The sequence below is a fragment of the Dermochelys coriacea genome, chromosome 14, assembly GCF_009764565.3.
Source record: "Dermochelys coriacea isolate rDerCor1 chromosome 14, rDerCor1.pri.v4, whole genome shotgun sequence".
Lineage (NCBI taxonomy): Eukaryota > Metazoa > Chordata > Testudines > Dermochelyidae > Dermochelys > Dermochelys coriacea.
In genome coordinates, this window is record NC_050081.1 from 38,115,967 (window position 1) to 38,143,958 (window position 27,992).

At 53.7% G+C, this 27,992-nt stretch overlaps 1 protein-coding gene across 5 annotated transcripts; it reads right to left on the reverse strand.

Moving 5' to 3' along the window:
- Nucleotides 1-2: 2 nt before the first annotated feature.
- On the reverse strand, nt 3-27,945 carry DDR1 (discoidin domain receptor tyrosine kinase 1). Of its 5 annotated transcripts, XM_038372181.2 has the most exons (19): nt 27,642-27,945; nt 24,831-24,914; nt 15,246-15,381; nt 14,624-14,726; nt 13,425-13,653; nt 12,425-12,572; nt 12,214-12,316; nt 11,071-11,257; nt 10,498-10,744; nt 9,680-9,838; nt 9,401-9,564; nt 8,854-9,052; nt 7,440-7,550; nt 6,543-6,781; nt 5,428-5,555; nt 4,596-4,796; nt 4,111-4,345; nt 2,989-3,138; nt 3-2,002 (listed from the first exon to the last, which is right to left on the reverse strand). In XM_038372181.2, the coding sequence occupies exons 3-19, from the start codon at nt 15,319-15,321 to the stop codon at nt 1,862-1,864; spliced, it is 2,820 nt and encodes a 939-aa protein (XP_038228109.1). In that variant the 5' UTR covers nt 15,322-15,381; nt 24,831-24,914; nt 27,642-27,945; the 3' UTR covers nt 3-1,861. The 5 variants fall into 5 exon arrangements, with proteins under 5 accessions (XP_038228109.1, XP_038228108.1, XP_038228112.1 ...); XM_038372180.2 differs by lacking the exon at nt 24,831-24,914; XM_038372184.2 differs by lacking the exons at nt 24,831-24,914; nt 27,642-27,945 and adding an exon at nt 24,456-24,583.
- Between the last annotated feature and the right edge of the window lie 47 nt (nt 27,946-27,992).

Consider the following 27,992-nt stretch of genomic DNA (forward strand, 5'->3'; position numbering starts at 1 on the left):
TATAGAAAATGCAAAGCTTTTATTCACCACATAAAAGGAAACAACTAAACAACAACAAAAATCTATATATTAGTGTAAAAATCTTTTTTTTTCTCTACTCGCCAAATATGTACAGATCCCGTTTCCAAATAACAATAGTAAAAAAGAAAAAAAAAACTACCAAGGTTAGCAAGGAATTTAAAAAATGAATAAAAAGCATTTGACAGGGTTGTGTGTGGGTGGAGAGAGACAAAAACATACACATCCAAATCATTAAATCTATATCACAGTCACCAATATTTACTCCTTGGAAACAAAAATATGACTGGTTTCAGAGTAGCAGCCATGTTAGTCTGTATTCGCAAAAAGAAAAAGGAGTACTTGTGGCACCTTAGAGACTAACAAATTTATTGTTATGACATTTATTTATATGTCTGGGGATTTCGGAGAAGTCTAAGGAAATTTAGTGCTCAAAAGCTCATTCATTTCTATGAGCACTTCACTCACCTTCACCTCCTTTGGGAAGCTCAGCTCAAGACTTTGCAAAGTGATTAGTGATTTTGCACCTTAAAGGCACTTGATTTTCTGAGAAGGCCCTTTAGCATGGTGCCTCTTTCCCTCTACAAAAATGAATGCACCCTAAAACACTAGTCACTAGTGAAAATCTCACTGCCCCCAGACTCTATAGTACGTTATCTACAATCTCTTGCTCCAAGTCTCAGGAGCAAGTAAAAATTAAATTACAAACAATGATTCCTGGATCCCCAGCTGGTGTCAACCAGCAGTAGTTGCACTGATGTTGATTGGCATCAGCTGGGGATCTGGACCTGCTAGAACAAACAGGTTTCAGAGTAGCAGCCGTGTTAGTCTGTATTCGCAAAAAGAAAAGGAGTACTTGTGGCACCTTAGAGACTAACAAATTTATTAGAGCATAAGCTTTCGTGAAGTGAGCTGTAGCTCACGAAAGTTTATGCTCTAATAAATTTGTTAGTCTCTAAGGTGCCACAAGTACTCCTTTTCTTTCTAGAACAAACAGCGTCTCTTGCTTTGTTACAGCAGACCACCACCCCCGACCAGTCTCCCTCCTCTGAGGATGGCCTGGTTGCCTCCAGGCTATTTCATTGTTGTCCCGTACCTTCGCCCCAACCCTCCCTTCCCCTGTCCATGTCAGTAGCAACTCCTACATCCAGTGTTCAGTTCACCCCAGTGCCACGACACCAAGGCACTATTTTTCCCCCAGTGTTAGTCCAGTCCAAGTGAAATTAAAATAATACATAAGTCTGACCCCCAAAGCCAGTTCTGCCAAGTCCCTTTTGGAGGCATCCCCGCTGCAGGACGGCAGTGGGGAAGAAAGAAACACCCTTCAAGGGATACAGAGGGGAAGAGTAAAAAAGAAGGAATGAGGGAAGGAGGAGTAAGGAGCAAGGAAGGGTAGATGGGAAAAAAGGGAGTGAGAGAGAGAGGGATAGAGAGACGTAGAGGGGATGAGAGATGGCAACAAGAGAGAGCGGGGGGACAGAGAGAAAGTGAGAGAGGGACATGGAATCTGTGTGTGAATGAGTGAAAGAGAGACAGGGATAATGAAAAAAGGATGAAAAAATATATCGATAGAAAGGGTCAGGAATGCCTGGAGAGAGGAGTGAGCTAGCTAGCTAGAGTGGCAGGCAGGCTGGCCAGCCAGGGATGGACAGATAGAGGTAGGGTCAGACACAAGGACAGATGCCCCTTAAGACGCCCCAGTAGAGAAGCTTCCAGTTCCCAGATCCAGCTCCCCACCCAAGCTCCTGCACAGATGACCCACAGCTGTAGCTGGAGAGATGCAGAATAGAAGCTGTTGCCTGGGGGTCCACATGGGCTGGCCCCCCCTCTGCTCAAGCTTGGCTCACACCATGTTGAGGGCATCCTCAGACAGGAAGCGGTGGATGTGCTGGAAGGAGGGACGGTCCTTGGACTCACGGACCCAGCAGCGCAGCATCACCTCATACAGAGCCAGGGGGCAGGCAGGGGGCCGGGACAGGTACATCTGGGGGGCAGAGAGGGGTCAGTGAGTTCCTATCCCACAAGCCAGCCAGCTGTCCCCCCCTGGTGCCAGATCAGCACCAGCACCCCTGTGACATACTGTACCTCCATATTCACCCTTTGTTTATGGTTATGATATATTACCAAGTCTGCCTTGAGAGGTATCATTTGAAAAGTCATAACTTGCTGAACATCATTGTCCCATTAAAAGCTGTGCGTGTCATTGTATACTGAGATTTTCCTACATGTTTGTTACTGAAACATATTGTGAGTCTGTCAAATGCCCACAGACTAGCTTCTCAGAAATCACAAGCGATTGTAAACAAAGGCCTTGCACATCACCCCAAATGTCACGAACCAGAAGATGCAAGCAAGAAATGTACAATTCACCTGAGAGATGCTTCGAACCTCATGTACACAGGGGACTGCTTTGTCCACACCCCATCAGGGCGGGGGGGGGGTGTTCCTCAAGGAGAGGAGGAGGGTATAAAATAAGGGCATTACCATTTTGACATATGGACAACAGATCATTTGGAAGACAAAGAGAAGAATAATTGAACTGTATATTTGTGTGGGAGCAGGGAAAAGACACACATTTCTGGGGTGCAAGGCTGGGGCTGCGGGTATTTGTGGGCGTCTCCCCGTGTATTGTTCATGAGTGGCTGGGAGAGGATTCATGTAACTTTGCTGGGTGCAGCTTCACATGCTGATGACTGTGTGAGGGCAAAGTCTGGAGGGGCTCCCCTGAGCTAAGGGGGTGCAGAGATTCCACAGTCCAGGTTGTACCCTGGGGGATGTCACAACCCCTAGAGGGTACAGGCCCAATTCCCACAGCCAGAGCCACCCCTGGAGCTGGAGGGCAGCCAGTGCCCCCTAGAGGGGAAAGACCCCATGTCCCATTCCCTTGCCCCCCTGAACCAGCCATTCCAATCCCATCTGGTTCCTGGCAACTGGCATCCCTGGAGGGGGGAAATGCCCTGTCTCCAGTACCTGCTCGCCCTGGTCCCGGAAGAACTGCCCGGCATTCTCGATGACCTGCTCGTCGGTGAGCTGGCTGTAGGGTTGCTCCTGACACAGCATCAGCACCTCCCAGAGCGTCACCCCGAAGGCCCAGACATCGCTGGCTGTGGTGAACTTCCCCTGCATTGGGGGACAGGGTTAGTGTGTGTGTGTGTACAAACCTCCAAGATGGAACCCTGCCCCCCATTCCACTCCTCTTTCCCTGCTCCCTCCTCCTGCCCCGTTCCCCTTTCCCTACCCAAATTCTCTCTTCCTCGGAGCTGTAATGAGGCATTTTAGCACCCGGGGCAAGCGAGCATATTTGCGCCTCCTGGAGGTGATGCATGGGGGCGGGGCATGCAGGGTCATGTCCCATTTCCTGCCTTCCATTTAGCACAGAGGTTTTCAAACTGTGGGATGCCCTTCCTCCCTGCCAGGGTGCACTCCACAGTTTAAAACAAATTACCTCCTGCCAGGAGCCAGTGGATCAGAAGCTGGAGGAAGCCAATCAGCCTGCTCAGGCCCCTCCACTCTCTTCCCTACCCTGCTCCCCAGGCCGGGCCATCTCTGCACACCCCCGCACCATTCACTCCCTTTCCCCCTCTCGTCCAGCCTTTTCACCTTCTCTCCTTTCCACACTCCCCTTTTCCCCTCCCTTCCTCCTTCTACCCTTCCACACTCCCCCGCTTTCCCTTTTAGAATAGAATCATAGAATATGAGGGTTGGAAGGGACCTCAGGAGGTCATCTAGTCCAACCCCCTGCTCAAAGCAGGACCAATCCCCAATTTTTGCCCCAGATCCCTAAATGGCCCCCTCAAGGATTGAACTCACAATCCTGGGTTTAGCAGGCCGATGCTCAAACCGCTGAGCTATCCCTCCCCCTACCCTATTCCCTGTCCATTCCCCACTTCTACTCTCCTCCCTTCTCCCCTAGACCCTGCCCCCTCTCCCCAACAGGCCCCCCCCCCAGGAGGATGCACTCTCAAGCCACCCAGCAAATGGGCTGCACACTGCACCCCAGGATGCAGGCGTAGTCCTCCCTCCACCAGCCCCACCGCTTTCCCCAGGCCACACCCCCTCTCCACAAGACCCCGCCTCCAGGGGGGGTCTCACCATGAGGATGCACTCCCAGGCCATCCAGCGGATGGGCAGCACGGCGCGCCCCTGGATGCGGTAGTAGTCCCCCGAGTAGAGGTTGCGGCTCATGCCAAAGTCGGCGATCTTGATGGTGAAGCCCTCCCCCACCAGGCAATTGCGCGTGGCCAGATCCCGGTGCACAAAATTGAGAGAGGCCAGAAACTTCATCCCCGAGGCAATCTGAGCCGCCACGTGGACCAGCGTGGGGTAGCTGAACAGAAGAGGAGGAGAGGTAAGAGATATTCCCAGCACGCACTGGGGCAGCTGAGCAGAAGAGCAGTGGGAAGGGATGTCGTCAGAGATATTTCCAGCATGCATTGAGGCAGAGAAAGGAAGGGAACATCAGATATTCCCAGCATACACTGGGACCCCTGGATCCCATGCCCTGAGCCCCACACCAGGGTGCAGGGTTGGCTGGGCTAGGCCTTCTTGGCCTGCCCTGGGGATAGTACCGGGGGTACCTGATGGTGGGGGCATCACTGGTGCTGCCCCCCAGCTTGTCCTCCAGCTCGTGGCTGCTGAGGAACTGGTTGAGGTCCCCATTCTCCATGTACTCTGTGATCATGCACAGGGGGTCGTCCCGCACACACACGCCCAGCAGCCGCACAATGTTGGGGTCCTTCAGCCGCGACATGATCTTCACCTCCTTCAGGAAGTCGTTCCTTGGGGTGGGGTGAAAGGTCTTATCAGCACCCCATGGTGCACTCATGAGGGAATAATCCACGGCTGCACAAGCATCCCCCTCGTGCAACATTCTGGTGTTGCACATGCTTCCCTGTCGCATGCTCACAATGGGACAGTCCAAGGGGGCACAAGCTACCTTCTCATGTACTCATGATGAGCGAGCCACAGTGAAACCACCATCTGCCTTGTGCAAAGGAAGGTCTCTGGTGACACACCTGTCTCCCCCAGTACAACAGGATGTTCTGAGTTTGCACGCTCATTCCCTTCTTGTGCACTCACAGTGGATGGTCTGAGGTGTAAGAAGCATCCACCCCATGCAATGGGACATTCCATGTTTGCACGATTGCCCCCCTTCCCCCGTGCACTCACAATAGATGGTTTGAGGTCGCAGAAGCATCCTTCCTTGTGCATCGGGACATGCCATGTTTGCACACATGCCCCTCCTCTTGCACTCACAAGGGATGGCCTGAGGTCTCACAAGGAACTCTCCATTTGCAGCAGGAGATACTGTGTTTCCACGATCACTCCCCCCGTGTGCAATGAGATCCTCCATATTTGCACAAGCATCATCCCCCACCTCTCCCCCCCCCCAAACCCTTGTGCACTCACCTGGCATTCTTGGTAGCATCAGAGCGCAAGATTTTCACGGCCACCAGCAGGGGGCGTCCCTTGCGCACATTGAACGGGAATTCCAGAATGGGCAGATCCTGGGGACTTTCCACCTCACAGAGATGCACCTGGGGGGTGGGGGTAGGGCGGGCAGAGAGCAGCAGCCAATCAGCACCTGGCAGGGTCACCCACATAACCCACCCACTAATACACCCTCCCCTGGACTCAGCACGGCCTCCCAGATCCTTCCGCCTATAAAATAGCCCCCCTGCTTCCTCAGAGCAGAGAAAGGGATGGGGAAAGAGGTGGAGGAGAAAACAGGTGTACAAAGAAAGACAGACAGAAACAAAGCGGGGGTTGGGAAAGGAGATGGGCAGAGAAGGTGAGAGTGAAAGGGAGAGAGAGAAAGTAAGAGTCAAGGCTGGTTGGAGGGAGAACGGACCGAGAGAAAGAAGAACGAAGGGGGGAAGAAGGGAAGAGAATAAAAGAACGAATTATGAAATAACACGAAAGGCTGAACCAAAGGAACGAACGAAAGAATGGAGGAAAACAAATGAAAGAACAAATGGATCAAATAACGTATAAATGAATTCACAGACGAACAAACAAACAAATGAAAGAAACAAAAGAACGAATAAAAACTACTGACTGAAGGAAAGAATAAACAAATGAGTGAAGACGGCAAAGGAAGTACAAACTCATGAATGAAGTTATGATAAAAAGGAAAGCACTACCAACTGAATAAAACCATGAATGAATGAATGAATGAACTGGATGAAGGGAAGACTGAAAGGAGCAACGACTGCACCAATGACAGAAAGAACAAAGGAACTGACAAATGTATAAATGAACAAGTGAACGACTAAATTAGTGAAAGACAAAAGGGGCGAACAAACACAAGACTGAGTGAATGAGGCAAAGGCTGAACTCACGAGTGGCAAAACCAACAGAAGAAGGAATGAACGAAAGGCTCAGGGGAGGACCAAAGGAATGAAGGGTGGAAGAATGGATGAAAGCACAATGTGAAGGGCACAATGGGAGAATGAGCAGAAGTGAAAGCAGGCAGAAAGCTGGGACAGTGGAGGGGGGACGGCACATGGGGTTCAGGGACCCACCTCTCCAAACTGCCCCTCCCCTAGCTTCTCCTTAAAGAGGAGACGCCCCCGGGGGAACTCCCCCAGGGCCATGTCCTTGCCGGCCAGCGCGTCCACGGCCACAGCGGGCACGGCGTAGGTGTTCCCGCCTGTCACCCCCTGCAGGTTGATAATGTCTGCCTCGGCGTAGTGAGGGACATTGTTCTGCGCAGCGGCCTGGCCCCCGGCAGGGTCTGGTTCCATGTAGTCGCCGCTGCAGGCTGCGGGGGGCAAAGAGACTGGGGATTAGCGGGGATGTTCCTGTCAGCGGGGAGACCCTGATATGCTCCACCCCAGAGCTGGCTGCATCTCGGTGCTGGGCTCCCTGTATAAACAGCTGCCCCATCCAAAAGCTGGCCGTCTCTCAGCGATGGATGCGGGATCCCTGTATAAACAGCCGCCCCACCCCAGAAGCAGCTGCATGTCAGTGCCAGATGAGGGATCTCTGTATAAACAGCCACTCCACCCCAGAGGTGGCTGCAACTCAATGCCAGACAAGGGATCCATGTATGAACAGCTGCCCCAGCCCGGAAGCATTTGCATATCCGGCGAGGGATCCTTCTGCAGCGTCATTATGTGTGAATGTGCCCCACCCCAGAGCCAGCTGCATCCTGGCACCACGATGAGGAATCCTGCAGAGCTGAAGGTACAATGTTATTACTTATCAAAGCCCTGACCCCTCCTGGTCCCATAAGCCAAAGCAGAGAGGTTCATGGGAGTAGACGGCCACGGGTCAATGCCAACCTGGGTTATGCATGCAGACAGGGTGGAAGGTGAGACAGGTGGGAAGCAGAGAGCGCCCCCTAGAGGGGTACAGAGGAATGCAGCCCACGAGCTGCTGCGCTCCCAGGTCGGGCCTCCAGGTGGCGCCCTCCTTACCATCTGTGTTGATTGGCTTAGCCCCGTCGGCTGGCGGGCGAGCGAGCCCTCCCATTGGCTGGGCGTATGTGGCCAGGAAGAGCCGATAGGCCGGGTTGTTGAGCAGCAGAGCTGTCGGGAGAAGGGGATGTGGGGCGGGGATGGGAGGGAGAGACAAGCGGATGGATGAGAACAGACTGACAGACGCACACGAGAGGGGTGGGGCATGGGGCGGGGCTGCATTATGCTCCTCCCCTTTAGACCCCATCTTTCCCGAGACAATGGAAGGGAGACAGACATTCCTGACACATGAGGGTAATAAAGCCAGGCCCCTTCTTTGGGGCAATAGAACCCAGGAGTCCTGGCTCCCAGCCCCATGGCTCTAAGCACTAGACCCCACTCCCCTCCCAGAGCTGGGCGTCAGTCACTCTCTGTGGCCATGGATGCAGGAGGACACATAGGATGAGATGTGAGGGGAGGGGTAAACACAGCAGGATGGGGGAGGGGGTCCCAAATCTGCAGCTGAAGGGGGGAGGGACAGCACCAGAGAAGGGGGCGTGGGAGGAAGTTGCCTCCCCCTTCCAGCTCTCTGCCCACCACGGATTTTCCCTCCATCCATCTTTCCTTCCTGGCTTTCTCCGTCCCCCTTCCTGCAGCCCTCCTGCTCTCTGCCGCGGGCTTCCTTTCCTCCATCTGGCCCTTCCCCATTCACACTCTCCATGACCCTCTTTCTCCTCTCGTTCCTGCTCTTTCTTCCTCCTCCACCCCCTGAAATCCCTGCATCTCGACACTTCTTGGTCTCTGCCTTTCACTCCCTCCCTTTTCTGCCCACTTCTCTATTTCTCCCTCGATCCGTCAGTCAATCCATCTACTGTTTCATCCTGCTACCTATCGCTTCATCCTTCCATCTGTCCATCTGTCCATCCATCCATTTATCCATCCTTCTCTCCATCCCTTCATCCACCTGTCCATCATCCATCCATCCCTTCATCCACCTGTCAGTCCATCCATCCATGTGGTCATCATCCACCTATTTGTCCATCCATCAGTCCCTTCATCCACCGGTCCACCATCCAGCCATCTATCTGTCTATTTGTCCAGCCATATATCCATCCCTCCATCCTCCTGTCAGTCTATCCATCCATCCACTCATATGGCCATCCATCTGCACATTTTCCTGTCTGTCCACCTATCCATCCACCCATCAATCCATACAACTATCCATCTGTCCGTCCGTCCATCCATCCGTCCATCCACCCACTTGTCCATCTCGCCATCCATCCATTTGCTGTCCATCTGCCTGTCAACCCATCCACCTCTTTCTCCCACCCCTTCCATCTACCATCCTGCCCCTTGGCCTTGGCTCTCCATGCTTGGATGGATCCTCTCTCCCCATGGCATAGCTGGTGGGTCCCTCCGATTCCCTGCCTCTCACCAGAGTTCTCAGCACCATGGGGAAGCTCAGGCAATTTCATGCGGGCACGGCTGGGCTCCTGATACTCGGTCTCCCCCGAATGGATGCGCTCGTAGCGGTTCGAGTGGCGTTGGGAGCTCATCGTGTTGTTGATGACGATGGTGTCACCCGGGACCGACAAGTGCACAGTCAGGTCATCGTCGGAGATTCTCCGCTGGGCCTGAGGGGGGCAGCAGAGAGATCACACCAGCCCTTGGCACTGACCACAACACCCCACTCCCCCCCACCTCCAAGGGTTAGGAATGAACCCAGGAGTCCTGGCTCCCAGCCCCTGCTGCTGTAACCCATTAGACCCCAATCCCAACCCCCAGAGCTTGGCCAGAACCCAGGTGTCCTGATTCACGTCTGCCCCACGAAATATAGGAGCAGCAAGCATGTTAAGGAACGTATAGGTATATGCTCTGTAATGCCACCGAATAGCAAATATAACACACACTCACATCCCTATACAGCTCTGCCAGGGCCCCTCAATCCCAACCTGCAGCCCCCTTGGCCCCATCTCACTTACTTTCCCCAGGATCTTTTTCCAATATTGCCTCCAAAGGATGAGGAAGATGACGACCAATAGCAGCAGGATAATAGCCACCAGGCAGCCAATGAGAATGGAGGTATTGCTGTTATCATCCTTGGCGATTGGCTGGCCAGATTTGGACTCTCCTTGGACCTCGAGGTCTGAAATGGACAGAGACAAGGAGAAGATTTGGGACCAGATTCTCAGTGGGTGAATCCCAGGGAAGAAGGCCACAGTAACTGCATGCACTGTCCCACCCCTTGCCGAGTGGCTTACCCTGGAGTGTGAGGTTGGACGTGACCCCGGTGTCTCTGTGAAGTTTGGAGCCAGGGTCTTCCAGAACAGGTGGGGCTGCAGCACCCCTGCCCGAGGGCCGGGGGCCAGCCATCGGGGGCCAATGGCTTGTTCCGGAAATGGACACATTGTCCACCACATCTGGGGAAAGAGGGAGCGAATGAATGGATGACAAATGAAAGAATGAACTCAGGAACACACTAATTGAAGAATGAGAGGGGGTAAAAGAAGAACCTGTGAGTTAACGAACAACAAGAACCAACTAATTAATGAGGGAGAGAGAGAACTATCAACGAAAGAACAAAATAAAGAGCTAATGAACCAACAAAGTAATGCACCAATCAACATAACCAACCAACCAACTAACCCACCAACCATCCAACCCACCACAAATGAACCAAAGTAACCAACACATTAAACAATGGCATAACCAACCAATCAAAGCACAAGCCAACCAACCAACTCATTAAGGAACTGACTAGCCAATGAATCCAACAAATGAACTAAACTAACCAACCAACGAGCCAATCAATAAGCTTACCAAACAGCTAACCAATGAACTAGCCGACCAACCAGCAAAATTCACCAGAAAACCAATCAGCCAGCCAACCAGCAAACTAACCAACTAATGAAGGAAAACACAGAAAATCTCACAAAGGAAAGACTGACTAATTAATGAAAGATTTAATGAAATAAATAATGACCGAACCTACAAAAAAATTTGCCAAAGACCCTGAATGAACAAATGAGCTAACAAACCAATTGATTAATGGAGGAGCTAACGAACGAACCCAACTCACCTGAGAGGAAGGCGATCTCACTGAAGAGCATCCAAGTGCTGGAGAAGTGGAAGTGGCATTGCAGGAAACGCCCAAAGTGCCCCTCCAGGGGCACAGTGACTGACCGGGCACTGGGGTCCTTGACGTCCACAGCCAGCACGTGGGAGACGAGTTCAGGCTCCCAGGCCGTAGGGAGGCTGCGTTTGAACCTGCAATCCACCTGCCGGAATATGCTCACCCCCCGCGTGTGCATGTTATTGCAGTGGACCTGTGGGAAGAAGGAGGGTCAGCCGTGGAAAGGACGCCAGCGCCCCATAGAGGGCAAATTCCCCAATTCCTGCACCCTTGAGCCAGCCAGCCACCCTGGGGCTGGATGGGAGCTGGCCCCCCATAGAGGGAAAAGGCTCCATATCCCATTCCCCACCCACCTGAGCAAGACAGTCCCCCACCCTGGGGCCAGAGTGGAGCCAGCGCCAACTAGAAACGACAGGCCCCATGTCCTATTCCCTGACCCCCTGAGCCAGACAGTCCCTCACCTTGGCGCCAGATCACAGCCAGCGCCACCTAGAGGGGAAAGGCCCCATATCCCGGTACCTTCATGTAAGTGAAGGCCCGCAGGCTGTCGAACTCGAACTCCATCTCCATGTAGCCTTTGGCGAAGGAATCATTTCTCCAACCCATGTAGTCGTAACCCGGCCAGACCCGCAGCTCCTTAGTCTGGGTGAAGTCATCCAGCCCCACCACGCCATCCGTCAGCTGCCCCAGCCCCCCAAACTGCAGTCTGCCAGGAGGAGACAGAGCACCATGGACAGGGGTAATGCCAGCTCCTCACCTGCCCTGAGTCAGGTGCTGCACTGGGAGGGGGATGGCCCCCAGGGGTCCCTCCAGACCCATAGGAGGGGGACTGGCTGGGACTCCTAGGTTCTGGCACTGAGGGAGTGAGATGGGGGAGACCAATGTATCAGGCTGGTACAATAGGGAACAGGAATGGGGACCTACAGGAGAGGTCGATACACCCACCTTCCGGCCTATCCATCCACCCACCCACCAGATCCACCCACCTTCCGGCCTATCCATCCACCCACCCACCAGATCCACCCACCTTCCGGCCTATCCATCCACCCACCAGATCCACTCACCTTCCGGTCGATCCATCCACCCACCAGATCCATCCACACTCCTGTCTATCCATCCACCCATCTAGTCATCAGATCCATCCAATCATCCACCCACCAGATCCACCCATCTTCCAGTCTATCCATTCACCCACCAGATCCATCTGATCTATCCATCCACCCAACAGATCCATCCACCTTCCGGTCAATCCATCCGCCCACCAGGTCCATTCATTTTCAGGTCTATCTATCCATCCATCCATCATCAGATCTATTTTTCCATTCATCCGTCGAACCATCTTCAGTTCTACCTTGTCAGATACATCCATCCACTCATTCTCTGGCCTGCCTATCCATTTACTCACCCATTCTCAGATCTAGCTGAGGGGGAAGGGGATTGTTTAGGGGACCAGGCAGGGGGTCAGGGGCCAGTGGAGTGTTTGTTTAGTGGTTTGGGTGGGGGTTCACCAGGGTGGGACATGGGGGTCAGTGGGGATGTGGGCTGGGAGACAAGGATGGGAGGGTCAGCAGAGAGTGGAGTAGGGTGTGGAGGGGTGGGTCAATGGGGGAGTCAGTGGGGAACCGGGGCTGGGAGAAGGGTATGGGGGTGGTAAAAACTCACTTGCTGACACTGTAGCCATCATAGGTGGAGTCGTTGAGGTAGACGGGCTCCGACTGGAGGACCATGGTCTGGCCCAGGGGGGCAGTGTAGGACTGCAGCCCGTCTGCAGGGGGAGACACAGAGGGATGTGCATCAGCCACCAGGACCCCCACAATGTGGGGGGGGGCGGGAAAGTAGAGCAAAGTAGGGGGTGGGGGGCAGGGAACCTCACCGCGCCAGATGCAGCCGTACAGCTCCACGCGCAGGCAGACGCTCATGACGCGGTCGGCGCGGGGGTAGAAGCGCACGTAGCGGGCGATGATGGGTGGCCCCAGGTCCTTCAGAACCACCTCGTTGGTGTTCTCGTTCCCAGAGATCACCTGGGCAGGGAGGGGTTAATCACTCCCGGAGCCGGAGCCCTACGCCTCGCGCCAGCCCCACCCACCCCCCTGGGACCCCCCCACTGCCAGACCTCACAGCCCTGGACCCTATCACATCACAGCACAACATCACATGGTACCATGTTGTTGCCACCCTCCCCCCCCATTTGATGTCATCGTTGTCGGATTGTGACATCACAGCCTTGTCATCATGCTCTTGCAGTAGCCTTATGATCCCTGTAACATTGTGACCCCACCGCTACTGGTGTCATCAGAGTCACATGGTAGGAGGATGTCACAGGCAGGTGGATAATGACTATGTCTGAAGGGGAGATGACATCACCGAGATGACTGTGATGTCACAAGCAGTCATGATGTCACATACAAGGGGTTTTAGTGTTACAGACAAGTCACGATGTCACAAAGTGGTCATGATGTCAAAGTCGCATTGAGGAGACCTCACAGAGGGTCATGAGGTCACAGACAATGATGTCACAGGGAGCTGTGACATCACAGGGAGACAGTTATGATGTCACGGGGGTGGCGATAGAAGGGGAAAGTCCAGCATGACAGAGCCTGGGCACGAACCTACTTTCCCCAACTCACTGCCCCCCTCTCTCCATTGCCACCCCTCCTGCAACTGTCCCTTCACCACACCTGCCCCCGCAGCCCCATTGCCCCTCCACCCCCTCATCTGACTGCCCACTCCCTAAACCCCCTCCGCCCCCACCCCATCAACCATCCCCTCCCCGCCCCCTCCTCTGCCCCCGTTCCCCTTCCCATGCCCCTCGCCCCACATCCTGCTGCCCCAGCAGTCTGTCCCCTTCACCCCTCCCCGCATCCTCCCCCTACCTCATTGCCCCAGCGGTCCCGCCAGGCGAGCCAGTGGTGCCGGTCGCGGCTGTAGTGGAGGCGGTAGGCCCGGGCAAACTCCTTGCCGTGGCCACCCGCGTGGCGGCCCTGGGTGCCCACCAGGGTCAGGAAGTGCAGGCGCCGCAGGTCGACCTCCAGGAACTCGGCGTCGTTGGGATAAACGGGCCCCGCCGGGCACCATGCCCCGTCCCCGTCGCTTGTGTCCAGCCTGCGCCCGAGGGAAGGGGGGGGACATGACCCATACAGGGGGGTTAGCCCCGGTGTTATTGTAGGGTCTCTCGGAAATGCTGGGGCTGCCTGGCCCAGTTTGTAAATGGTGGGTCTCATAAGATTTGGGGCCGGGTTGTTATTGTAGGGTTGCCCCACAGTCCTACATAGGCCCATCTGTTATCATAGCGTCTTTGATACGCACCAGGGTTGTTTTGTTATTGTAGGGTCTCTCAGGAGATCTGGGGCTGGTTTGTTCTTGTAGGGTTTCTCAGGATCTGGGGCTGGTTTGTTACTGTAGGGTAAGAGCTGGGGCTGGTTTCTTCTTATAGATTCATGGATATTAAGGTCAGAAGGGACCATTCTGATCATCTAGTCCGACCTCCTGCACAGCGCAGGCCACAGAATCTCACCCACCCACTCCTGCGAAAAACCTCACCTATGTCTGAGCTATCGAAGTCCTCAAATCGTGGTTTAAAGACTTCAAGGAGCAGAGAAGCCTCCAGCAAGTGACCCGTGCCCCATGCTACAGAGGAAGGCGAAAAACCTCCAGGGCCTCTCCAATCTGCCCTGGAGGAAAATTCCTTCCCGACCCCAAATATGGCGATCAGCTAAACCCTGAGCATGTGGGCAAGATTCACCAGCCAGATACCCAGGAAAGAATTCTCTGTAGTAACTCAGATCCCATCCCATCTAACATCCCATCACAGGCCACTGGGCCTATTTACCACGAATAGTTAAAGATCAATTAATTGCCAAAATCATGTTATCCCATCATACCATCTCCTCCATAAACTTATCGAGTCTAATCTTAAAGCCAGATAGGTCTTTTGCCTGCACTGCTTCTTGTAGGGTCTCTCAGGAGATCTGAGACTGGTTTGTTATTGGAGGGTAAGAGCTGGGGCTGGTTTGTTCTTGTAGGGTCTCCCTGGAGGGCTGAGACTTCTCGAGGTGGGGGAAGGGGGACTCACCGGCTGTGCTTGGCGGCTGTGGAGTCAGACCAGGCACTCGAGGCAGATAGATCCTCATCGGGGATGGTTCGATCCTGCATGCCCAGCGCATAGCGACACTTGGCTGCAGAGAGAGAGCGAATGGAGAGTGGCTCCTATACATCCTCTATAGCCCACCCAGCCACTACACATCCCTGATAGCCCACCCAGACCCTATATACCTCCTGTAGTCCACTAAGAACCTATACACCCTGATAGTCCACTAAGGCCCTATAAACTCACCTATAGCTTACCTGGCCCCAATACACCCCCTATAACCCACCCAGGCCCTCTGCTGTTCCCGCTCCCTAACTCATCCCCCACACCCCATCCCCTGCTCACCCCCATCCACCACCCCAAACCCCCATCCCGTTTCCCCCCCACACCCGACTCCTATTGCAGCACCCGTTCCCCAACCCATCCCCCGTACCCAGCACCCCCTCTCCGGCGTCCCTCGCATTCCCTGCGCCCCATCCCCCACTCTCCTCGCACCCCATCCCCTGCTCCGCCCCATTCTTCCCCCCCCAAACACACACACACACACACACACACACACACACACACACAGCACTCCCCACGGACACTTGGTTTCGCCTAGAGATACCTAGATCAAAGTGCCCCTCCAGTTCCGATACCCAGACAGACACCAAGAGGAAGCTGCAAAGGATTATGGGTTTCATCGTGCTCCGCCCGGTTTCAGCCCCTCAGGCCAGGTTAGGCCGGCAACAGGGTCTTCATGCCTGCAGAGAGGAGAAAGCAGGGTCAGTTCAGCAGGAATCGCTCACCCCAGCACCAAGATGCAGCCACCTCTGGGGAGGAACAGCTGGCTTCCCCGCCACACAGCGATGCTGCTCCAGGATGGCTCGCCTGGCACCGAGATGCAGCTGTTCTGGGGGGAGGGGGGACTGGGGAACAGCTACCCAGAACAGTTTTGCAAAGGGAAGGTTTGCCCAGCACTAAGATGCAGCCACCTCTGGGGCAGGGCAGCTGGGTACCAGCCACGCAGAGATGCCGCATGGATGCGGTTTGCCCAGTGGGGACATGCAACCAGCTCTGGGGTATGGCAGAGGGATGGGGAAGCTGATGAATGGGAAATCCTGCCCCTCCCCAGCCAGAAATGTTTCCTGCAGGTCCCCGTGCTGGGAGTCCACAGGGGCTGAGTAACACACGCTGTGGAGCCAGGGCACCGCGGCTTCCTGTGATTGTCAGAGCTTCCCCGGCACAACGGCGGGTGAAGGAGTGAACAGCCATGGGGTACACACGTGTGTGTGCACAGACAGCCCTGCCCCCCAACACGTGTGTGCACGGACAGCCCTGCCCGCCCCAAACACAAGTGCACGGACACCACTGCCCCCCCAACACACGCACGGACACCACTGCCCCCCCATACACACACACGTGTGTGTGCACGGATAGCCCTGCCCCCCCAAACACACACATGGACAGCTCTTCCCCCCCAAACCCATGCACAGACAGCCCTGCCCCTCCCCAACACATGCACACACATGTGTGTGTGCACGGACAGCCCTGCCCCCCAAACACACGCACAGACAGTCCTGCCCCCCAACACCCGCACAGACACCACTGCCCCCCCAACACCCGCACAGACACCACTGCCCCCCCAACACACGCACAGACACAGACACGGACACCCCCCGCTACACAACCCCCTACACACCCACAGAGTTGTTTAGGACAGGAAGTGACTCCCAACTCCACTTGACACTGCTGGGAAGTTCCCATGGGTGAATGGGATCCTCACCCCCACCCTCTGGGATTTGACCAGGACACCGGGGTTCACGCCCGGACTCTCTTAAGGAGTCAGGACCTTGGGGAAATAAATGGGACCTCCACCAGTACCCCCCCTGCCCCGCTCCCGAGCCCCCTGCTGCCCCACTGGCCCCATTCCCTGCAGCCCAGCGCCCCCTGCTGCCCCACTGCCCCCATTCCCTGCAGCCCAGTGCCCCAAACTAACCCCCTTCCCAGCAGCAGGAGCCCCCCGGCTGCCGAGAGGAGGCTGTGTGGGTGTGGGGCGCCCGCAGGCCAGCTGCTCCGATAATGCATTGCTGGAATGTCACTCCTAACAGCTGCCTGTCTCTTGCCCTGGTAAACAGCAGCTGACAGGCTGGGGGCAGGGGGGGTTGGTGCCAAGTTGGACGGGGAGGGGAGGAATCAGGGCATGGCGGGTGGGTCCCTTTGTACCCACGAATGGGGCTGATCCCCAGAGCGGGCTACTGAAGCTGCTCAAAACCAGGCTGGGTCCCACGCAGGGGTGGGAGGAGAGGGCCCCCACCTAGGAGGGGGTGCGGAGATTCCTGGACATTACACTGGCACTGGATTCCGGCATAGCTACCTGCAAAGGCCAAAGGGGGCTGCGGGTCGGGAGTGAGGGGCACCGGCGGGGCTGGGCCATCGGGGGGCCACGGGTCGGGAGTGAGGGGCATTGGCATGGCTGGGCTAGTGGGGGGCCGTGGGTCAGGAGTGAGGGGCACCGGCGGGGCTGGGCCAGCGGGGGGCTGCGGGTCGGGAGTGAGGGGCATTGGCATGGCTGGGCTAGTGGGAGGCTGCGGGTCAGGAGGGGCACCGGCGGGGCTGGGCCAGCGGGGGGCCGCGGGTCGGGAGCGAGGGGCACCGGCGGGGCTGGGGGAGCCCAGGGCTGGGCTGGCAGGGGCTGCGGGTCGGGAGTGAGGGGCACCGGCGGGGCTGGGCCGGGAGGGCCGCGGGTCGGGAGCGAGGGGCACCGGCGGGGCTGGGCCTGGGGGGGCCGCGGGTCGGGAGCGAGGGGCACCGGCGGGGCTGGGCCGGGGGGGGCCACGGGTCGGGAGCGAGGGGCACCGGCGGGGCTGGGCCTGGGGGGGCCGCGGGTCGGGAGCGAGGGGCACCGGCGGGGCTGGGCCGGGGGGGGCCGCGGGTCGGGAGCGAGGGGCACCGGCGGGGCTGGGCCGGGGGGACTGCAGGTCGGGAGTGAGGGGCTCTTGCGGGGCTGGGCCGGGGGGACTGCGGGTCGGGAGTGAGGGGCACTGGCATGGCTGGGCCGGGGGGACTGCGGGTTGGGAGTGAGGGGCACTGGCATGGCTGGGCCAGGGGGGGCTGCGGGTCGGGAGTGAGGGGCACCGGCGAGGCTGGGCCGGGGGGGGCCGCGGGTCGGGAGTGAGGGGCTCTTGCGGGGCTGGGCCGGGGGGACTGCGGGTTGGGAGTGAGGGGCACTGGCATGCCTGGGCCGGGGGGGGCCGCGGGTCGGGAGCGAGGGGCACCGGCGGGGCTGGGCCGGGGGGGCCGCGGGTCAGGAGTGGGGGCACCGCAGGGCAGTGTGGCTCTCACACGGGGCGCAGTGCGGGCTGGCGCTTTGCTCATGGCTGCCTCGCATTCCCGGCACATCGCTGGCATTCCTCGCCCTGGCCTCCGTTCACTGAGTTTCCTTTTCTCCGGAGCCCAGCGGCCTGAGGGGGTCACTGGGTCACCAGCCTCAGACGCTGGCGGAGCAAGTCAGGGACCTTCCAGTTGCCAAGGGCATCAGATGAGACCCCCCCAGACACATACACACCCCTCTGCCGCGGGGTGCAGGGAATGGGGCACGGGGCCTATCCCCTCTAGGGGCACCGGCTCCCATCCACCCAAGGGCGAGGACCGGCTGGCTCTGGGGGGCAGGGAATGGGGCCTGGGGCCTGTCCCCAGGGGCGCCGGGTCTGATCTGGGCCCAAGGCGGGCAACTGGCTCAGGTGGGTCCCCAGCAAACCCAGTTACAACATAAGGCATTTTCCGCTGGCTGCCTGGCTGAATGTCAGAGGCAGCTGGGTATGTGGGGCGCTCAGCCATGGTGACACAGCAGACAGTAGGGGAGGGTTAAGGGGCCCACAGGTGACTTGCCTAAGTTCAGCAATTTCTTGTCAGGACTCCTGGGTTCTCTCCCTGGCTCAGGGAGGGGAGTGGGGTCTGGTGGGTTACAGCAGGGGGCCTGGGAGCCAGGACTCCTGGGTTTTACCCCTGGCACTGGGAAGGGAGTGGGGCCTAGTGGTTAGAGCGGGGGGGTTGGCTGTGTGTGGGATTGTCTATGCGGTTGCATTGCTCTGGTCGGGTGTGACAGGGGGTCTGAGTACGCCCTGCGGGTGCCCTGAGCAGCATGTTACGGCTCTCCCTCCCCCCAGCTCATTGCCATGCTGCCCACGCTTCCCCAGCTCTATTCAGAGCCAACACAATGGCCTGGCTGGTTGGGGGGGGGGGCGGGGGGGCAGAGAGAAGCCGAGACAAGCGTACTCAGCCTGAGTTAGATTGTACCTGGTCAATCCACACACGCCACCCCCACCCTCCCTGAACAGTTCCTGCAACCACAACCTCCAGTACCTCATTAACCTTCAACCAGATGCTCCTGGATCGAGCCAGGGACAGACAGGCTGGCTGCTCCGAGGGGCTGCACAGACACACACACACAAAAGGGCTTTTTCTTATCCTGGTTCCCCCCCCCCCCCGAGATTCTGACCGATTTTTCCCATCCCAATCGGGACGGAAAGTCTACATTTCAAAAAAAAATTGGGGAAACAACAAAGAAAAATGTCAGGTTGGGGGAATGGAAATAATCCAAACGTTTTGTTTCCAGTCCAACCTCTCTTTAGTTTCTGCTGAGTTCAGTTTTAAAACCAACAAGTTGTTTCTCAGCGGGGGGGAAAAACCCCAACCCTTTTCATTCCGAAAATACCAACATGGGAGTTTTGGAAAGTTTCGGGAACAAAATTCCACACGTTTTCCAGTCAGGCGGGATCAGCTTGAATGAATCAACATTTTGGGGGGGGGGGAGAACGGGGGGGGGGGACATTTTGTTTGAAAAATTTCCAACCAGCCCGAAAGGGCAGAGACCAGGCCAGACGCACACACACTGAGGGTGACCGGCCGTCCCGACAACACTGTATCGGGATCATCCCAATATTTGGGGATTTGTCTTAGATAGGTGCCTATTCTCGCCCTCACTCCACGTCCCGATTTTCCATACTTGCTTTCAGGTCACCCTACGTGCACACCTCTCGAACTCTGCCTCCAACGCATGCCAGCACCCCCCAAATCCCCCAAGTCCCTTTCCCAGTGTAACACACCTCGGCCCAGCAGGTGGCACGCTAGCCAGCCAATCACTGCATGGGAGCAGCCAAAGTCTAGCCCCCGCCCCCAATTCAAGTTGGGGTACTGGGGTTCAGACAGGAGGCAGGTGGAGGGAGGAAGAAAGAAAGAAAAGAAATAAATAAGGGATCGAAGTCTGACTCTGATCCCAGAACCAGATCAGCTACCAGCAACTCCATCCAAACGTACCAATTTCTGTCCTGTTCTAAAATCGGTCTAAACCATTCCCACCGGCTATCTCCCCCACCCTGCTTAGATACCACCCCGCGCCCAGCCCAATGGGGTCACGCTGGATTCACTCTGAGGTCACCGAGATCAGAATCCGGCTCTGACTGCATTGACGGCAGTCAGGTCACTCCGGATTCAATAGAGTCCGAATTTTGCCTGGCACTAACAAATGCTTCAAAGAGCAAATAGTGACAGATAATGACTATTCGCTAATTACAGTTATAACAACAACGTTATATTTAGTAATTATCGACCACTAGCTGATATAACAATATCAATGTACTAAACGCTAATCGGCAAAAACCAATCAAATATGGTCTTGCTAATAAGAATAGTTAGTTATAATAGTTAATTGTACTAATAGCTGATTTCCCATTATAATACATCATTAATAATTATAATAAAAAAGTGTAGTGTATAATAAAACTGATCATATTCATTGTTGACCACAGATAAATATGCAGATTGTAATAATAAAATATCATGTCTAATTATTGATACTGTTGATTGCTGATTGGTGTTGATAACAGGCTACGTATGCAATTAGAATACCTAGCTCTTAGACAGCCCTTCTCATCAGTAATTCTTGTTCATTTCAAAACTCATGGATTTATCCTCCCCAAACCCCTGTATGGCAGGCAATGCTCTTATCCCCATTGTATAGGTGGGGAAACTGAGGCACGTAGCGTCTAAGGGCCAGATTCACAACGGAACGTAGGCTAGGCAGGAAGCAGCCTAAACTAGCCAATGGAAGATGCCAACCAGAGGGGTGTGGCCTAAGCCCCGCGCCTCTTCCCAAGAAAGGTGACAAAGTCCGGGCTGTAGGGAGGCGTCTAGCGCCGCTCAGCCTTCTCAGCTGGAAGCCTCCTCTTGGGGGCCTCCGCCCCCGGCTGGTGATTCTCCCACGTAGCTTTTAGCCTGGGCATTCGAGCACTCAGCTGGAAGACCCAGGTTCAATTCCCTGCTCTGCATGACAGGTTTTGAACTGGACTCTGCCACCTTTCAAGGGAGTGACTGAACCACTGGGCAACGGGGTAGTCTGCATGGCTCCTTCCATCTCTCCTGTGGAAGTTGTGCCACTCTGGATTAAGGAGCGAAAGGATCAGAAGGAGAGCAAGCAGGAAAACGACCCTGTCGTCCAGCAGTGGGGGCTCTCATGTGGGAAAGGCGGGCCCCAGTGCCCCCCACTCCAACTGCCTCTTAAAAATATTTTCCCACAGTGGCAAAGTTTTGACAGCAGAGATGGAGGGAGCCGTATGCCATCCCAGCGCGGAGGGAGTCAATTTTTATCGGTCAATGTCGGTAAACGTCAATTTCACCATCTGCGCACAACCAAAACTACAAGAAAAGTTATTCCCGCCGATAATCCAAATTCCCAGCTAGGCAAAGTAGGGGGAAAAAAACTGAAGGGGGGATCAAATAGTCTTCAAATCTGTTAAGGGCTGCTGTACAGAGGACAGTGAACAATTGCTCTCCATATGCACTGAAGGCAGGATAATATGAAATGGGCTTCTTCGGTAACAAGGGAGATTTAGGTTCGATATTAGGAAAAACTTTCTAGTTACAAGGGAAGTTAAGCTCTGGACCAGGCTCCAAGGGCGGTTGTGGAATCCCCCACACTGGAGATTTTAAGACCAGGCTGGACAAACACCTGTCAGGGCTGGTCTAGGTTTACTGGGTCCTGCCTCAGCGCAGGGGGCTGGACTCAATGACCTCTCGAGGTCCCTTCCAGCCCGACATTTCTAGCATTCGATGAAGAATGCTGTTGGAGCACCGGTAATGTGGCTAAAAGGCCAGCGTCAAATCCCCACCTCCCCAAATCTCCTGCAACTGTGAACAGCTAAAATCAATACAAATTGTGGGGGGTAATGCTGACCCCCCCCCAGGATTGCACTCAACTGCGAAAGTTTCAATCATTCCACATTGGGGGCAGGGGGGATGCTTAAAATAAACAGCAATTTGTCTGTCAAAATGACATATTTGAAAACCAAATCGCACACTGTGGAGTCTCCCCAGAGCTCAGTGGTTAGAGCACTCATCTGAGATCCCCTCTTGAAAGCCCTTCTTTGCAGGCCGGGCAGGTGGGGAGTAGGGGAATTGAACCGAGGTGTCCTCCAGCCAGGGGGTGCCAAGGTAGGGCTGTGTTGCCTTGTGTTCGGAGCTTGCCAGCCGGCTCAGGCCCACGAGTCAGTTCGGCTGGGGAACGTCTGGGGGGTTTAAGCGCTCGGGGGTTTAAGCGTCCGGATGCCAAAGGGAGGGGACGCTGCAGGGCGTGTGCGCACAGCCAGATACGCCCAGGGAGCAGCTGCGGCAGACGCTGGGGCGCCGAGGGAACGCCAGTGGGGCCTGGTGCTGGGGTTTCGGGTCCTAACAGGGCAGTGAGGTGCCTATAGCCTCTCGGGACCCCAGCCCATGCTACAGAATTGCTGGCTACAGAGATGTGCTGTTGCTGATTGCCTACGGCTGGTAGGGGGACGATTGATAAAGTATTGATCCAGTCATTAGATAAGTAATTAATAATGTATTGATCTAGCCATGGGAGTAAGTATTATTAATAATATATAATTGATAAAATATTAGTCATTAGCCTCCTAATATTAATGGATCTCTCTAGTCATTAGAGTAACTATTCATGTGATCTATTTATTATTTATAACTAACAATTAGATAAATATACATTAATTATTGCTCTTATTAGAGCAATCCATTAATTATTACTCTAATGACACACATTAATTATATATTAATAATCGACTTACTACATACACACATTAATAATTATGGTTTCAGAGTAGCAGCCGTGTTAGTCTGTATTCGCAAAAAGAAAAGGAGTACTTGTGGCACCTTAGAGACTAACAAATTTATTAGAGCATAAGCTTTCGTGAGCTACAGCTCACTTCATTGGATGCATTTGGTGGAAAAAGCAGAGGAGAGATTTATATATACACACACAGAGAACATGAAACAATGGGTTTATCATACACACTGTAAGGAGAAAAAAGAAAAGGAGTACCGGTGGCACCTTAGAGACTAACAAATTTATTAGAGCATAAGCTTTCGTGAGCTACAGCTCACTTCAAATGCATCCGATGAAGTGAGCTGTAGCTCACGAAAGCTTATGCTCTAATAAATTTGTTAGTCTCTAAGGTGCCACAAGTACTCCTTTTCTTTTTATTAATAATTATGACTCAATACATTAATTCCTGTAATGATTAGAGCAACCATTAATATTTAGTACACTAATGCTACATTAATTAATACATATATATATATATATATATATATATATATATAATTACTCGAATGCCTAGCTCAGTGCATTAATGATTAATAATTATGACTAATGACTAGATAATTAATGCATCGATCAGGTAATTAATGATGTATCAATGCTGTCAAATTATTAAGTATTAATCGAGTCATTAATCATTATTATGATATCACTCGTCATTAAGTGGTTAATAACTGCTCATGTATAATTAATGAAGTATTAATCTAGGCATGTCTCACACTAGCTGTGCTTTCGCTCGTCAACCTGCAGTAAAAGAGGATGAAATTATCACCAATACTTCAAAATGTCATGATCCAGTCGTTAGAGTGAGTATTACCAATAACGTAGAGATCCCTAGATTATTAATAGTATTGTAATGCATTGATCTGGGCTTTGGAGTCATAATAATTCGGGTTAATTAATACAGTCAGCTAGGCATTCGACAAATTCTTAATAATTAATGATTTATTGATCTAAGCGTTTATAGTCACCCACCTCCCACGTGCCCCACACGCAATCGCAACACCCCCTTAGAGCCGACCTCTTTCCCTCAGCACCTCCAGTCTGTGCGGCCAGCCAGCCCACCCCAGGCACTGCTGCAAACCCTCCAGCTGCCCTCAGCCCTGGGCTCCAGGCCTGGATCAGAACCGTCCAACCAGCCCCTACTGCCTCCGGAGCAGCCAGGAGAACTCTGTGCTGCCCCGAAACATGCCGAGTCTCCCACGGGTCGTAATGGCCCTGGGCCCCCCTCAGCTGGGATTCCCAGCCCACGCACACATCCCCAGAGCACCCGTAACCTCCCCCGACATGCTCAGCCGACCGTGGTACCCGCGGAGTCATGCACCGCGGGGGACAAGCCAAGGGCTAAAGACAGCTCTCCTGTCAGACAGTTGGCGCTTGGCCATGGGCTTCAGATGGGAGGCCAGCCTAGGGTGAGAAACTGGCGTGGAACAGATAAGGAGAGATGCGTGCAGGGACGGATACAGAGAGATGCAGGCAGGGATGGAGAGAGGAGAGTTCTTGATCAAAAGCATAGAAACAAACAGCAAATACACGACCCACCGCCGGCAACGTTAGCCACAACTAAACACAGACGCCGCAACGCACACACTGACAACGATAAATATATTTAACAAGAACACAAACCAATAGCAGCCACTGCCAACCGCAATACAGATACACACAATAAACCACAACAGCAACACGTACCTTGGCACGCTAGCAAGGAGGATAACATAGATCCGTGTATTGGCAACATGAGCTACTGATAACAGGAAATTAGGCTATAGACAAGTCCCCTGTTATTTCCGCCAGCCCCAGTGTATCATTCCACTCATACATTTATCAAGCCTGATCATAACCGTACTGCATCTGCAATTCATACCCGCACAAAAAACCCCGACACTCCAGGACGATCAACAAAGCTGGACATTTTTCATCTAAAACTTTTTTTTTTTTTTTTGGTGACAAAACCCCCACACCATTACCAGCACCACTTTTGGCTAAACCAAAACGTTTCGGAAAACGTGTCAATTTCAACAAAATTTCATGGTGGTACAACCCCGAATGACGCTTTTGGCTCACGTGGAAACGTCCCGCTTTTGACGTTTTCGGGATGGTTTGGAGCTCTCGTTTGGAAACCGCATCTGGAAGCACGGTTCCTTGTTTCTTTAGAGAGACAAATAATAAAAAGTTGTGTACGGTCAAAAGCAGAATGAAGTGTTTCAGGTTCCTTGAAATGGAATATTTTGATTGGCCTGAAAATGACATTATTTGGGAATTCTGTTTCATGGGAAATTTAAAATAAAATAAATAAATAAATAAATAAATAATGGTTTTCATTCCACTTTAGAACAGGAAAAAAAATCCAACATTGTGGAACTTCCCACAAAATGGAAAACACAGTTCCTGCCCAGATCTAACAAGCCCAGGGGCAACACACACAACCCGTGACAAGAAGCAACAACTAACAAAATGTGTAACTATCACAAGACTTCCCAACAATATGCACATATGCAATGAACAGCAACGCATAACCGTATCACGCACACACGAACCGTGACAAGAACCAACACGCAACCACAAGATGAGAAATAAGTGCATTAAACACAATGCTAGCCACCAATACAGATACATGCACAATAAATGAGAACACACAATGGCAACGCACACAAATAGTAGCAAGAAACAACTACATGAAACAATACTTCCAGCGAGAGATAAACAATGATGCACATCCACAGTAGCAACAGCTAACCACAACATGTACATACACAATAGATCACAATACCCTGTGACTATTGGAACAGCAACACACACACTTCTGAACAACGACACCACACACAACCACAATGGCAATGAATATATTCACAAGAAACAAGGACAAGACCATGGATGCTTAAGTGCAGGCACAGCAATTAGGATCCCAGGTCAGTTTTCTGAAAGATTTAGGTTCTTGCTGAAATACAATGGAATTTGGGCCTTTGAACTTCTTTGAAAAGTGAGTTTCAAATCCCCCGCTTTCTTCCTTGGAGAAAAAATGAGTTTCAAACTCCCCTTTCTGCTTGGGGAAAAAAATCAGTTTCAAACCTCCCTTTCATGCTGGGGGACAAAGTGAGTTTCAAGCCCCTCTCAAATTCCAGCTTTGTCTGCCCATGAATCTGCCACCTTTAAACAATTGTGTTAATTGGTTGCCAAACCCCAGTGTGGGTTTTAAGTGTGTTTTAATTTGGTTGAAATTTAAATACATTCCTAATTGTTTTGAGCTAAATCAAAATGAGAATATTACTTAGATTTGAAAAATCCACACCTTGCGTTCAACTCAGGCTACTATCCATCCAGTCCATTTCTGTTCTGTCCTTGGATTTAGTCCTAAACAGGACTTTTCTGCAGAAATAATCACGATCTTTCACCCCACGGCTTCTTAACTGATTATAAACCTCGTTAGTGGTTATCTGCATAATAACAGTCGTATGGGCGGGGCTCCAGACTGGGCAGCAAGACACCTGGGTTCTGTTTCTGCCTCTGTCACAGACGTTGCGCACCTCACGGGCCCTCTCTGGGCTTCAGTTTCCCCTCCAGCCCCTTGTCTGTCCCGTATGTAAGATTTTTGGGGCAGGACCTGTCTCTCCCTGTGTGTCTGTGCAGCACCTGGCACAACAGGGCCCTGATCTCAGCTGGGGCAGGGACTGTCTCTCCCTGTGTGTCTGTGCAGCGCCTGGCACAACGGGGCCCTGATCTCAGCTGGGGCAGGGACTGTCTCTCCATGTGTGTCTGTGCAGCACCTGGCACAACGGGGCCCTGATCTCAGCTGGGGCAGGGACTGTCTCTCCATGTGTGTCTGTGCAGCGCCTGGCACAACGGGGCCCTGATCTCAGCTGGGGCAGGGACTGTCTCTCCATGTGTGTCTGTGCAGCGCCCGGCACAATGGCGCCCTGATCTCAGCTGCAGCTTATACACAAATAAATAATAGTAATAAATAATGATATACATTACTGTAATAGAAACAGTAAATTATATGATTTATTCTCACCTGTATTGTTATAGCAACATGTTATTTCATTCTCTCTGTTAATATTCCCTTTTCTGCTTTTTTTTTTTACTTTTAATAACAGCAATGTTTCTAGTTATTACTGTATCTATTCATTATTGAGTATCAAGGTTATTAATTTCGCTGCCAGCGATGGTTTTGGTACTGGTCCTTTATACTCGTGGCCCATCGGTGCGATATTTCCTTTCCCCCTTCCTAGCAAGAGAATAAGGATTCTTGTTAATGCTGTTTTAATTGCTCGTAATTAGTCCTCCTTCCTGGGCTGGCCCTAGCAGGAGGGCGCTGGCGACCCCCAGAGCAGCTGGCTGGCAGAGACAGAGGGGGACGCAGGGACTGGTGAAAAGGCAGGAGGAGAAGGGAACCGCTTGGAAGTGGCTGGTTAAAAATGGCTCAGGTCTGAGCTGATACCTGGCGTCTCCCCCCCCCCCCCCCCCGCCCCTTTCGGAGCCGTCTGGAGACTTCAGAGCCCGAGCGGAACCTGAAATAGCAACGCTGGGATGCTGAGCTCAGGTACACCCGCTTTGCTCCAAGGTCACTGGAGATCAGAATCCAGCCTGGACCCCATTGCAGGGGAGTCACTCCGGATTTACACCGGGGTCACTGAGCTCAGAACCCAGCCTGGACCCCATTGCAGCGGAGTCACTCCGGATTTACACCGGGGTCGCTGAGCTCAGAACCCAGCCTGGACCCCATTGCAGCGGAGTCACTCCGGATTTACACTGGGGTCACTGAGCTCAGAAGCCAGCGGAGTTCCACCCCCATCGGAGATCCGGAAGTTTTGGGGTGCCGCCAGATCACCCCGGGTTCCTGCCCTCCCGGATCAAGGTCAAGCCCAAACACCGTACCTTTCCTGGCCGCTCCGATCTTCCGCCTCGCAGACGCCAAACACCATGTAATCCCCTGGAAACCAGGAAGGTGAAAATCCCTGGGCAGGCAAGGGAAAGACACCCGGGTTTTACTCCGCTTTGTAAATCCAGCTTTGCGGGGGAGCCGGCTCCGATCCGGAGAGAAAACCCCAGATCCAAGCCGCGGTGCCGAACGGGACCAGAGCCCGGCTCCGCTCTGGCGTGAAACCGCCCCGAGTCCCGCCGCCCCGGAGTCTCTCCAGCTGCTCCCCTGAGCTCATCGGGAGTTTATGCAAATCCGCAGCCTGGTGCCTTCTCCAGGGGCCAGGATTCGCTGGCAGAGGCTGGGCA